This window comes from Rhipicephalus sanguineus, chromosome 3 (genome assembly GCF_013339695.2).
Source record: "Rhipicephalus sanguineus isolate Rsan-2018 chromosome 3, BIME_Rsan_1.4, whole genome shotgun sequence".
Lineage (NCBI taxonomy): Eukaryota > Metazoa > Arthropoda > Arachnida > Ixodida > Ixodidae > Rhipicephalus > Rhipicephalus sanguineus.
This window is the reverse complement of record NC_051178.1, coordinates 994344-1005779: the sequence shown is the minus strand read 5'-3', so window position 1 is coordinate 1005779 and position 11436 is coordinate 994344. Positions and strand designations below refer to the sequence as shown.

Genomic DNA, 11436 nt, shown 5'->3' with positions numbered 1-11436 from the left:
GTCAATTTTCGCGTTTGATGAGGCATCTAAGGCTTTCGTCTTAATGTCAAACCCTAAAAGCTATTTTATGTTATTTTTCCAGCATGACTATGACGCTCGCTATTTTAAGTTTTCTGTTAAAAGGAGTAGCGGCACTCGCAGAGTTAGGGGACGTTCGTTACATGTCCAGTATAAGGCACATCGTCATTTCATTAGCATTTTGTCAGAACCACTGTCAGGTGTGTTATATTTCGAAGAATCGCAATTGCGGAGACGTCATCGTTAATATATTTTCTTCGGTTCTCATGATATCCGAGACAGAAGCTACATCAAATAATTACTTGGGTTGTTGTTAAGTGATTCCTTCGACGTTTAGTAGCTGCTTTCTTACTTTCCACTCTACAAGCTTGCTCTGGAATCATCAAGCGGGCTGTTCGTCGCTGAAGTTTGCGTTCAAGTAATTAAGCGGGCAGACCTTAGTGCTGCACGTAAGCGACCCTGTCTGTTCTAAGTAGCAGGGGCTATGTTGCAAGGATGATCAATTTCTTAAGCGGTATCCGCTATGGGGTTCAGAAAGTCTTTACTGACGAGGGTCTATTCAATATTGCATGCATGCGTTTCCTGAAGCTGACACCTAATATGACATTCAGACACGGCGGAGAAACGGGTTGGCGGGCGAATGCTATCGAAGAGGCGGTATAATCGTACGTCATCTCTCTGCACACACACCTATCAGATGCGCGGCGTTTCAGAAATTCTCATATGGGAGTCTAATATGTGAGGCGAGTTCTTAACGCGGCTGATTAAACGCGTGGCTGCGTCTGCTGTCCGCCCTAGAATTATGTGTCCATGGTCGTGACAATCTTAGTGTCAGTATCCTTCCGACGGCTCGCCTTCGTTGTTGCTCGACGGCTGGCCTTCGTATACGTTCCGACGGCTCGCCTTCGTTGTTGGAACCGTCTTATTGCAATCGATCGCCTGCGAACGACCGTGAACCTGCTGTGAGAATCAGGACAGTTAGGCACCTGACGCCTGTCTTCAGTTTCGAAACCTTTAAAGTTATTTGCCTTGCTCCGGGCCTTGTATTCAATTCCTTGCAACGTAATTCAACTGAAAAACTGGTGCTCTAACCGCGGCTCGAAGCGCGGCTAAAAAATATTACTTACAGTGACAACAGCAACAACAACAACAACAACTGCGAAAAAGTGCAGTTTCTACTCAAACTTTTTATTGGAAAGATGCTGTTCTTTCTTTTCACTTGTTTCTCTGTAGTTGGGCAAAATAGAGCCCGGAAGGGGTCAGTAATCATTCGTTTATGCGGACAATTTTCGTTCCGTCAGATAAAAGCATTCTGTAAAGACGGGTAGCCCATTATCGTCCTTGATGCAGGAAAACAAGGAAGAACCTCTCAGATGCTGCTTTAGCAATAAAATGGCTTATGGTGCGCAACTGTTACGTTGTAGGCTTAGTGGTCTACAGAAAATGCTGGCGCTAACGTCGCCAATGAAAGTAGTCCTTCCTTTTTTTTGTCACTCCATTTGCCACCATAGTTTCACCTTCTTTGTGCTGGTAATAAATATACTATAAGGGTACGCGCGCTTATACACCGGTCTGGCGAGAAAAATGTTGTGGCTTTGGTGCCGTTATATTCTATTTAACTGGACGTCGTATATCACAAGTCGCAAATTTTCTCAGGAGCACCCCGTAGCGAGATTTTCATAAATAATGTATCGCTAGGCACATAACGTCTAGACATGACGTACTATATAGATATGGGTTTAATATTATTGCTAGGTTTCTCAAGGTTCCACAATGATGATTACTTTGTTTTTGCACCTTCTCTCCTTGCAGGTACAATACAACTGAGAAAGCCTACAGACACATGGACTATTCCATCGTCTCCAATATCGGCGCTCTTATCTCCCCAAAAGCGGCACCATTTTGCCGTGATGCAGTTCGCAGCCGAATACAACAGCTCGAGGCACTCCGAACGCCCCTGTGGAGAACATAGAACAAACCGTTTGCGTAACGTAGTTCAGTTAGACCGGCAGCTCTTCAGTAGATGGAGGTAAACACGGAATACCCGTCCATCTGTGATGACTGAAGCAGACGCCTTCGACGCGTCCACAGAAGACCCACCTCCCGGCCACGACACGGCGGACAACGTCACTGCGCTCCTAAACAACGTCACCGATGCCGTGGCGACGGAAGAAGTGATGGGACCTCGCTACCACAAGCGGGTCCGAATAGGCATCATCATCACCATGATCATCCTGTCTGTAGTCGGCAACACCGTTGTCTGCTGCAACCTGCTCGTGAGGCAGCGCCGGCGGCGGGTGTCCAAGGCACGGGTGCTCTTCCTGAACCTGGCCGTTGCGGACCTGCTGGTGGCCTGCATCACGATGACGTCACAAGTTGTATGGGAAGTGATGGGCCGGCTGTGGATCGCGGGAGACGCCTTCTGCCGCTTCTTCAAGTTCTTGCAGACCTTCGCACTTGTCTCGTCCACCTACATGCTAGTGGCAATCGCGATAGACCGGTACATCGCCATCGCGACGCCGCTCGCACCGAGCACGGACCCGTGGAAGCTGGCTGCCCTGACGTGGTTGACGTCGTGCATGCCCTCGCTGCCGAACGTTTACGTCTTCCACAGCGTCGAAGTGGCGCCCGGCAAGTGCTTCTGCGCGTCCATCTTCTACGACCGCGACACGCCGCTCTACCACCGCCAGATATACATGGGATTCGTGTTCTTCACGGTGTTCGTCATGCCGCTTGTGCTGCTCATTGCGTTCCACGCGGGAATACTGTGGGCCATCTGGAAGCACAGTGCGACCAATCGAAACATGAGCCGGCAAACCACTTCGTCGCTGCCTCGAGCAAAGGTTTGTATTCAGCGTAGTTAGTCTTGCGATATTGATATGAGAGCGGCGTTGTATACAGAATGAACCTGATGATCTGAGGCAAAAGACGTACCTGAACGACAAAGTATGCAGGAACAAATAAACCACGCAGTACTCAAGCAGTAAGTGATCCATAGGCCGCTGCATGTGCACAGGACGCTGCTACACGCATATATTTGCATTTATCACCGTCTATAACCTTCTCAGCTATGCTTTATGCATGGCGACATTGAAGAGCACATATCTTAACGGTCCCTATGAAGTGAAAATCCAACAAAGCCAGGAAGGGAAATATGGAAACTTGGAATGAAAAAATCTCCCTCTGTTTACGGATTTTTTTAATGGAAGTGAGTACTTTGCAGCGAAAATAAGCAAACTTGAACAAAATACAATGTAGTGGCAACTGATGGGATACAATGTAAACGACATGGAGAAGCTTGCTCATTTTTATTTTTATTTTTTGACATACCCGTCTCTCTATAATGAATTCTTCTTTTGAATAAGTACTAAGGATGCCACGATGCCGGTTGGTGCTGAGTTGATGTGATTGCTACATCTACGAAAGCCCTCCGCTACATTACAATATATTGGCGTCACATAAAGAAACATTATACTACCTTAACAGAATTTGAACGCTTTTTATACGGCTGAGCATTATTCCATTTCACAACTGTGCAAATGTAAGAATGCAACATTGCGAATACTAATGTCCTCGCTATCGCAAAAAAAAGTGAATTATGCAGAGACTGTTTACAATGGATTATATACGTAAGCGGACAGGTGAAGAGTTTTGAGAAGTTAATTTCGCGTTATTAACGAAATGAAGCCCTTGTATACTTAAATTCCTCGTATAGTGAAGATATTTACTTGGCGATTGTTTTATAGAACCAGTTGGAAATATGGGGCATAGCTGGTAAGCCTTAAGACTTCACAGGACACCGCTAAAAAAGAAGACAAGGACGGACAGGGGTAGGTACGCGCTTGCATGTGTGCCAGCCTTTCCTCGTTCTTAGTTTTTTTTAGCGCTGTACTTTGAAGTCATATTTCATTCAGTGATATCTTGTATAAATGGCTTGTTATCCAGCACCTCTGCAGTGACATAGAGAGTGTGACTATAAGTATAAACAAATTTGTCATGTATATGCAGTATCCATCGCCGCGGACACCAACATACAAGGCGATTACCAACCTTAGGCGGTATTACGTAGCGTTCTTCATTTCAGTGCGTACTCATCAGATATGACTCTATAGGGCCAGCTGTGCCGCGCCGCTCTGCCAGCTATCGACCTCTATACAGTCAGCTTACGTTTAAGTAGATAATAGCTCATATATTACACCACGCCTCCTCTCCCACAGCCACCACAGAGGGAGATAGAGGCGGGATAAAAGAAGGGCCGTTACTCCTAAGCAATGCCGCCACAGCATTCAATATTCTGACTCTCCGAAGCTTTCGTAATACGGTGGGTCTGTCTGCAGAAGTTATAATAGATGAGGTTCGGTAATGAACTTTGTTGCGCCATAGCACGTGCCTTTTGCATGGCTGTCTTTGCGGGGACCGTGGAAATCCGACCACCGCGACAACTGGTGAGAAAATCAAAAGACCGCTTTTAATCCCTAAACCTCATATACCACGCAACCACAGTATCAGAGGATACTATTTAAATATGTGTTAGGCTATATATAAGAACTACGATGTGTTTGATTGCTAAATATATTAGCTCGCTTGCACGCCGACCGCTATGCATGAGCATTTTCCAAATAACGTAGGCAAATAAGTACTTTGTCGTGACAGTTGGTGCAAAGTTCTGTCCTTACGTGTTCGAGGTGTTCGTGTTTTACTTCGTCTTTTAAATGCCCGAAGCGCATCTTGCATACTTCGAACACCGCTTCAATGGTTACTTATTTGGGTTCAATCGTGTGATTGTTTCCAGTTGGAGGGTGAACGAGCCCACTTTCTTTTCAGGGCTTTCGACAAGCGTCTTCCTTTCCCCTGCCTTATTGACTTTCCTCACTTTTTCCCCAGCGCTTGGCGCACAGCCGGTCTAAGAACTTGCTAACCTCCCTCTCTTTCCGCCTGTTTACTTCTTCCTTCCTTCCTTCCTTCCTTCCTTCCTTGTAATAATTAGTTTTATTGGTGTGCGCAGGTAAAGACGTTGAAGATAACGGCCGTGGTTTTCGGCGCCTTCCTGGTGACGAACGTGCCGTACATGGTGCAAGAGGCCATCCTGGCCTTCGGCAACCCGGGTATCCTGGACGCCAATATGGTGGCGCTCTTCGGCGTCATCTCGGCTTCCAACAGTGCCATCAACCCGTACATCTTCCTCTACTTCCAGCGGCCACCCAGGGACGTTGACGACGGTGCCGGCTTTTGGCGGACTGCGGCTCGTATAGTCCGCGAGTCGCTCACTTGCCGCCTTCTAACCCGTTCTCGCGCGGGCTCCCAGATGTCCACCGATCCGGAGGACGTTTGCCCCTCGATGCGCCAGTCGAAGGCTTCTATTAAGAGAAATGGCAAACCGGCAGCCACAGACACACCGCCTAACATGAAGAGTCGTTCCATGTGCTAAGCGGAACAGATTTACAGCGTCATCTGTTCATGGCGACATTGGCGAGAAGTGTGATTGTCGCATGGACAGCGTACCGTTGAAGAATCACGAGCTCTAAAGTTTAGGTACCATACGGAACTGCGCTGTTTTCGGTCTATCCGCACGCCTGGACCGATCGGTCAGAACGTGATCAGTGTGAGCAGTATTGGAAGCGGCGCTGTGTGGTTTCCCACCGCAACGTTCTTGAGGAAATACCAACTCCCGCAAGTGCGGCAATCAACACACACTGGCTTCGTTGTTCAAAACTGGGCAGTGCGCTTCCCCGCTGTGCGTCGTCTGCGGTGATATCGGCGACATCGCAGATTTCGTTTGCTTATGTCCACAGTTCGACACGGAAAGAGAAGCGATAGTCCGCAGCCTGCAAAGGGGTGGTCTCAGGCATCCGACGTTTGAAGACGTGTTTTTTACCGGGGGGACCGCGGCAGTCAGAAAGAAATTGCAGCGACTGCCGTTTGCCTTCTTGCGAGATGCGGGACTGTTTAAAGCCTGGTGACACACTCCTACCCTCAAAGCATGAGAGGCTCAGGGGGGACAATCGCCGGTTATGTATGCCAGGCCAACCCCTCCTGCTGTATCACCACAAGCCACTGAAACATGAAGATGTAAATATCCCCACAATTGACAGGAGCTTGCTCTTCGTAATGGTGTACATAGCTGTCTACATATACATCTATATGTCATCTTCCTGAAAGAGTCCCTGCAAGACTGTTTTCTCTTTCCCATCCTGTCATCTTTATTGTTATTTCCTGTTACAGCGAAAGAGACGAAAAACATTTGCGTGCGTTGCGACATGCTGTTCAAGACATTGCACAGCTCGCTTTTCCGGGCACTGGGTGTTCGGTCTAAGTTTACACGTGAGCGATGCGCTGAGAGATACATAAGTTCTCCTGTCGCAGCACGTTTTACAAACATGGAATAAAGAGGGAGTTTTGAGGAGTCATTACTCGTGAAGTGATTCTTACCTCTATTTTCTTTAAAGATTCGCTCCTATCTAACAGTGCTTCAAACGCGCACAGCAACCATAACTGACTCGATAAGTGTGCCTGTCCCTACATGAGAACCTTGCAGGCTCGTACCATATACTGCAAGCATTGAGCACGTGTTTATAGGCTGTTATTGTTCAAGGGACGCTGAGATATACTCTTGCTTATAAATCAGGTTTCTCAAGCCATCGTATTTCTGAGATAGCGGTGGTCCCTATCGCTTGAAAGCAACTACGATCACACCGACGAGACGGAACCGCACGGGAAATATAACGACACAACGCTAACTAACAACGACGTGTTTTATTTCCTTCAAGCGGCTTAAAGTACGCTTCTTGTACTGTAGGAGAAAGGTGTGTTTTAGTCAGACTGGAACGATATCTCATTCTGAAGGCGTGACATCGATGGTTGGCTCACTCACACATTCCCTAATTTTTGATGATGATAAATCGTCTGAAATTAAAACTAGCAATTTCATCAGGATAGCTATACGCAATGTGAAGGAGGTTTCAACAGCGCGGGAATACACACACACATGCACGAAAAGAGAGCTGACACGGACAAGCGCTAACTTTCAGGGGATTTTTTATTCAGAAAAGACACATATACGTAGTGAGAAATTGCGCATCTTGCGATGACGAAATAAATAAAAATAAAAATAGTGTCCAGCCAACTATCTTACGAGAGCATGTGCATGCGAAACATAATCGACTTATTTTTTGTGCAAGTCAATGGAAGGCATGCAGATGCATTCCTCGATCCCCCAAACGTGCAGTGTGGGCCGCCCCTAGAATTTCCCTAGTGAGCACATTTTTGTTTTTGTAGACTCTAGAAAAGTTGTGGAGGGCGGCCCACAGTGCACGTTCGGGGGAGGAATGCATTAGCATGCCTTCCATTGTCTTGCACAAAAAAGAAGTCGATTATCTTTCGCATGCGCATGCTCTCGCAAGATAAAGTTATCTGGACTTTATTGTCCATATACACATCGGTTAAGTTGACTAACATAGGATCACCCGAAAGAGGGAGGGGGGGGGGTGTAACTCGTGTACTAAATTACTATGCCACTGGACAGAGTGCTTTCTGTGCTTTATTTCCAACTGTTTTTTGCCCTCTCACAGTTGACCCTCTGGCATAGGCAACCAAGTTTGTTTGGGGTACAAGACGACAGCCCGCTCTGTTGGCAGCTTTTTGGAATCATGCAATATATGAATGTGCTAGATGTATCAGACAGCTGTCACGTGACACGGAATGGAAAAATTAACTGTCGTAAAAGCAGAGGCGAGGCGTGCGACGACACGTGATGCTCAACGGAGACAACCAGATACACAACGCGTACAAGTCAACGTAACAACATACGGAACGAAGCAGCTATCTGGTGAGTACATGTGATACGTTTTCTGAAATAGCTGAACCACAGACCGCATTGATTATTTTTGTGCTACACAGTGTCGTTATATTCATGACAAAATGATGCTCGAGGCATGCCTACTTGTGTAAAGTTTCGAAAATATAGACAAATTATGAATACATGTTTCAACGCAATTACAAGAATTATTATTATTATTATTATTATTATTATTATTATATGTGAACATACATGCACAAACATACAAGGGGAGAGAAGAAATAGGGAGGAAGCAGGCTGACAGGAAATAACCAAGTGACAAAAAAGACTAACAAAAGTAAAGTAGAAAAAAAAATGGCCTGCAAACGGAAGGCCAAGTCAGCATCGTGAAAAAAGATTTATCAGGGCGCGATGGTCCTTGTCGCGTTGAAAAGCACACCCACTAGGAAGCACGCAAACTTCGAAGGTCGTGAACCTTAGCCCAGACAGGCTCTATTTTTTAAAGGGACGCTAAAGAGAAACAATGAATCGGCCTAGATCGATAAATTGTGCTCTGAGAACTCTAACGTCGTTAATTTCGCCATCGTAGGTTTATTATTAGACGAAAAAATCAAGTTGAAGGTGTCATTTTTAAATTTCGCGCCGAAATCTCCCCGCGTGACGTCACGGATTTCAAAGTGTATTTATCGTATTTTGGAGCCATTGCCTCAACAAAATTACCCCAAACTTGGTATGTTAAGTATATGGCCCCCTTAGAGGACAATGTACTTCATTTTTACCGATTAGGAACTACGTAGTCCCTAGTAGGCGCCGTCAAAACATGTGACGTCACGGCGTATGGTGCGGAAACTTCAAGGTGGCGTCGCCACCCATATTTTGTTTTTGCGCGTTTTGTCGCTTACTATGCGTCTTCTCGCACCAAGCGTGGTCCTTTTGGCATTGTGAAAGATTACTTTACTAATATGAGAAAAATCGTTTCACTCTTTAGCTTTAGGTAGCGATGGACTTTACGTAAAGAATGTGGGACATTGCAATATGACATGTTGAAGTGTCTGGCAGAAACCAAAGGCGGCAATACACTTAGGCAATACGCGTGTGTAAGTACATATTCCTCCTATCTAACGTTCTCTTTTTTTTTAACAGCTGTTGTTATAGTCGACAATTCGCCGGCGCTATCGGTGTGACGCTGGTCACGTAGCCTTGCGGTGTGGCGAGAGTGAGGCTCGGGCGAAAGAAGGGAGCTGTGCCGTGCTGAGAGAGCTCTGAGGGAGAGGGTGGAGGGCAGCGCCTTGGAGAATGAAGCTTGGGGGAAAATGGGAACCAATGGGAGGCGCGCCAAGAGGAGCGAGGGTGAGGCTCGGCGGAAAGTGCGTCAAAACCCAGCTGTTAGCGAAAAGCTGGTCAGTAAGTGACTCGATGGAGTATAAAGGAGGGTGTCGGTTCTTCGGGAGTTCGCCGCTTTTCCAGAATGGCCAAGGCTGCTCGTACTTCGAGGAAGAAGCCACCCGACGTAGGCAATAGGAACAGAATAGAATGACGAAGGCGGCATCAGCTTCGCTTTTTCGAAGGCTTCCACGGTGTGGAACTGGCTGTATTTCATGTTTTTTAAATGCGAAGCATTTCTTAGCGAACCTCTGGCACTTTGAGCGTTTCTATCTACGTATCTATCTATCTAGCCGCCTACGTCTGGGTGCTCTCATGATCGCCTCCTTAATTTGGTGTAGACCAAAATTTGCATGGGAGGGTAAGAGCATTCGACGAATATAATTGCCGGGTCATTACATGAATAACGTTAAAATCCTGTCGCGTACGTCGTCAAACCCTTTCCACTACACACGTGTGGCACATACCCGTTTACCACCGGCCGCGGTGTACGGGTATGCGCCACAGGTGATTGACAGTTTATATCTACGCAGGAACGGCGAGAACAGACATTGGTAACTTAAATTCTAGTGCACTAAGGAAAACCAACATCGGCAGCGTTGACTCAACGAATGGAAAGAATGAAAATTAGGATCCCAGCAGGAATCGAACCCAAGCATTCTGCGCGGCAATCAGGTATTCTACCACTGAGCCACGCCAGGTCTATAAACTGGTTTGGAAAAACAGTCTACGCAGGCGTAATATCGGTGCGACGTCAATTGTGGTTGTGGTGCTGGCTATATAATTTTACAAGAAAGCAATAAACACTACATGATACTCCCACGATGTGTACTCCTACGATACAGGCGTCATATCAGATTAACGTCTGTAGTTCCAGTGTCGGCTCCTCTTTTATAGCAGTCTAAAAACATTACGTTTGTATTCCTATGATTCAGCAAGCTATATTGAAGCATTGCTCGACACCGGAGGAATACATTAACGAAAGTTACATATGATATCCACGTCACCGCACCGTAAAGTGCACTTCGTCCACCAGAACGACACAGTGCCCTCTTCATTTCTTACAATGCTGGGCGATGGCCTCAGGCTGACCGATGATAATGCCAGATTGATTGACAGCCGCTTTGTAGACTAGGCTACGTAGGCCACATACGCCCAGGTAGTCTACGAATACGACAAACACCATCCACTGATGTTGGTCTACGTAAAACTATCCAGGCCTACCAGCCTCGACGGTCTATACCTCACCAACGCGAAGGGTGACTTCAGGTTCCGACATGTCGCCGGCTCTGTCGACAGAAAATTTGTCGACGAAATGACCAAGGCATCCACGAATTCCAGCAGCTCTACTACACCACATACTTCACCACACATAGACCCCTCGTCACCACGATCACGACCGGATCCTATAACAAGTCATGAACAGCTGCTGGTGCTCACTGATCACGGTGATGATGCGCTTGTTCAAGAACTGTCAAAAACTTCGTCCACACACGCACACGGGCGTGCGTTCTCGGGACACGTATTAGCTCTGCATATCAGCTTACCGCTTCTGGTGTTGGTAATAACCACGTTGCGATTGGCAGCTTTACCCAACCGTATAAGCAACTGGTTATTAACACTTATGCGGCTCTTCAACATATATGTGCGCGCATAAAATTTATACAAATCTTTAGCGTCATTTTTGTAGCGTGTCGCTCAGTAAAGAAAGCTACGCCACAATCACCTTCCCGCCGCGTGCTTCGCATAACATCGATTCCCACGGTACGTGGGATCTGCCGAATTTTTTTTTTACAACTGCTCTTTAAAACAACGTGTACAGCACATTAACGCGTCGTGGCTCTAAAATGGTGTCTCTATGGATGGTCTCCGAGGAGGCAGCGTCTCTGTCAATATTCGAAGACTTAGGAGGCCGTGCGAGTTTGCTTAAAACAACAGACTGAGCTTGGTTTGAGATGCGTACATGGGAATACAACGAAGAAAACCCGCGTTTAAAGTATGCAAACCAAGATTTCGCCAGAAACTAAATTTTTTCTCGATGCTTTGTCACGTAAGATGCAACTGTATAGAAGCGGCATTTTAGAAATCAGGACCCGTAGCCACGTACGTACATTTTCGTGGCGTATGTGACACGATCCGGGCTTACACTGGCTTCCTTTCGTTCCGGAAGCGGCAAGACGGGCCGCAACCGAAGGAACATCTGAACGGAAAGTGCAGTTTCAGAGGAGACGCGCGAACAA

The 11436-nt window shown here is 46.7% G+C and overlaps 1 protein-coding gene across 1 annotated transcript; it reads left to right on the top strand.

The window, feature by feature from the left end:
• Positions 1 to 1856: 1856 nt before the first annotated feature.
• LOC119388407 (gonadotropin-releasing hormone receptor) lies at positions 1857 to 5730 on the top strand. The gene is made up of 2 exons (XM_037656112.2): positions 1857 to 2861; positions 5024 to 5730. Exons 1-2 carry the CDS (start codon positions 2076 to 2078, stop codon positions 5444 to 5446), a joined length of 1209 nt encoding a protein of 402 aa, XP_037512040.1. The 5' UTR covers positions 1857 to 2075; the 3' UTR covers positions 5447 to 5730.
• Positions 5731 to 11436: the final 5706 nt, after the last annotated feature.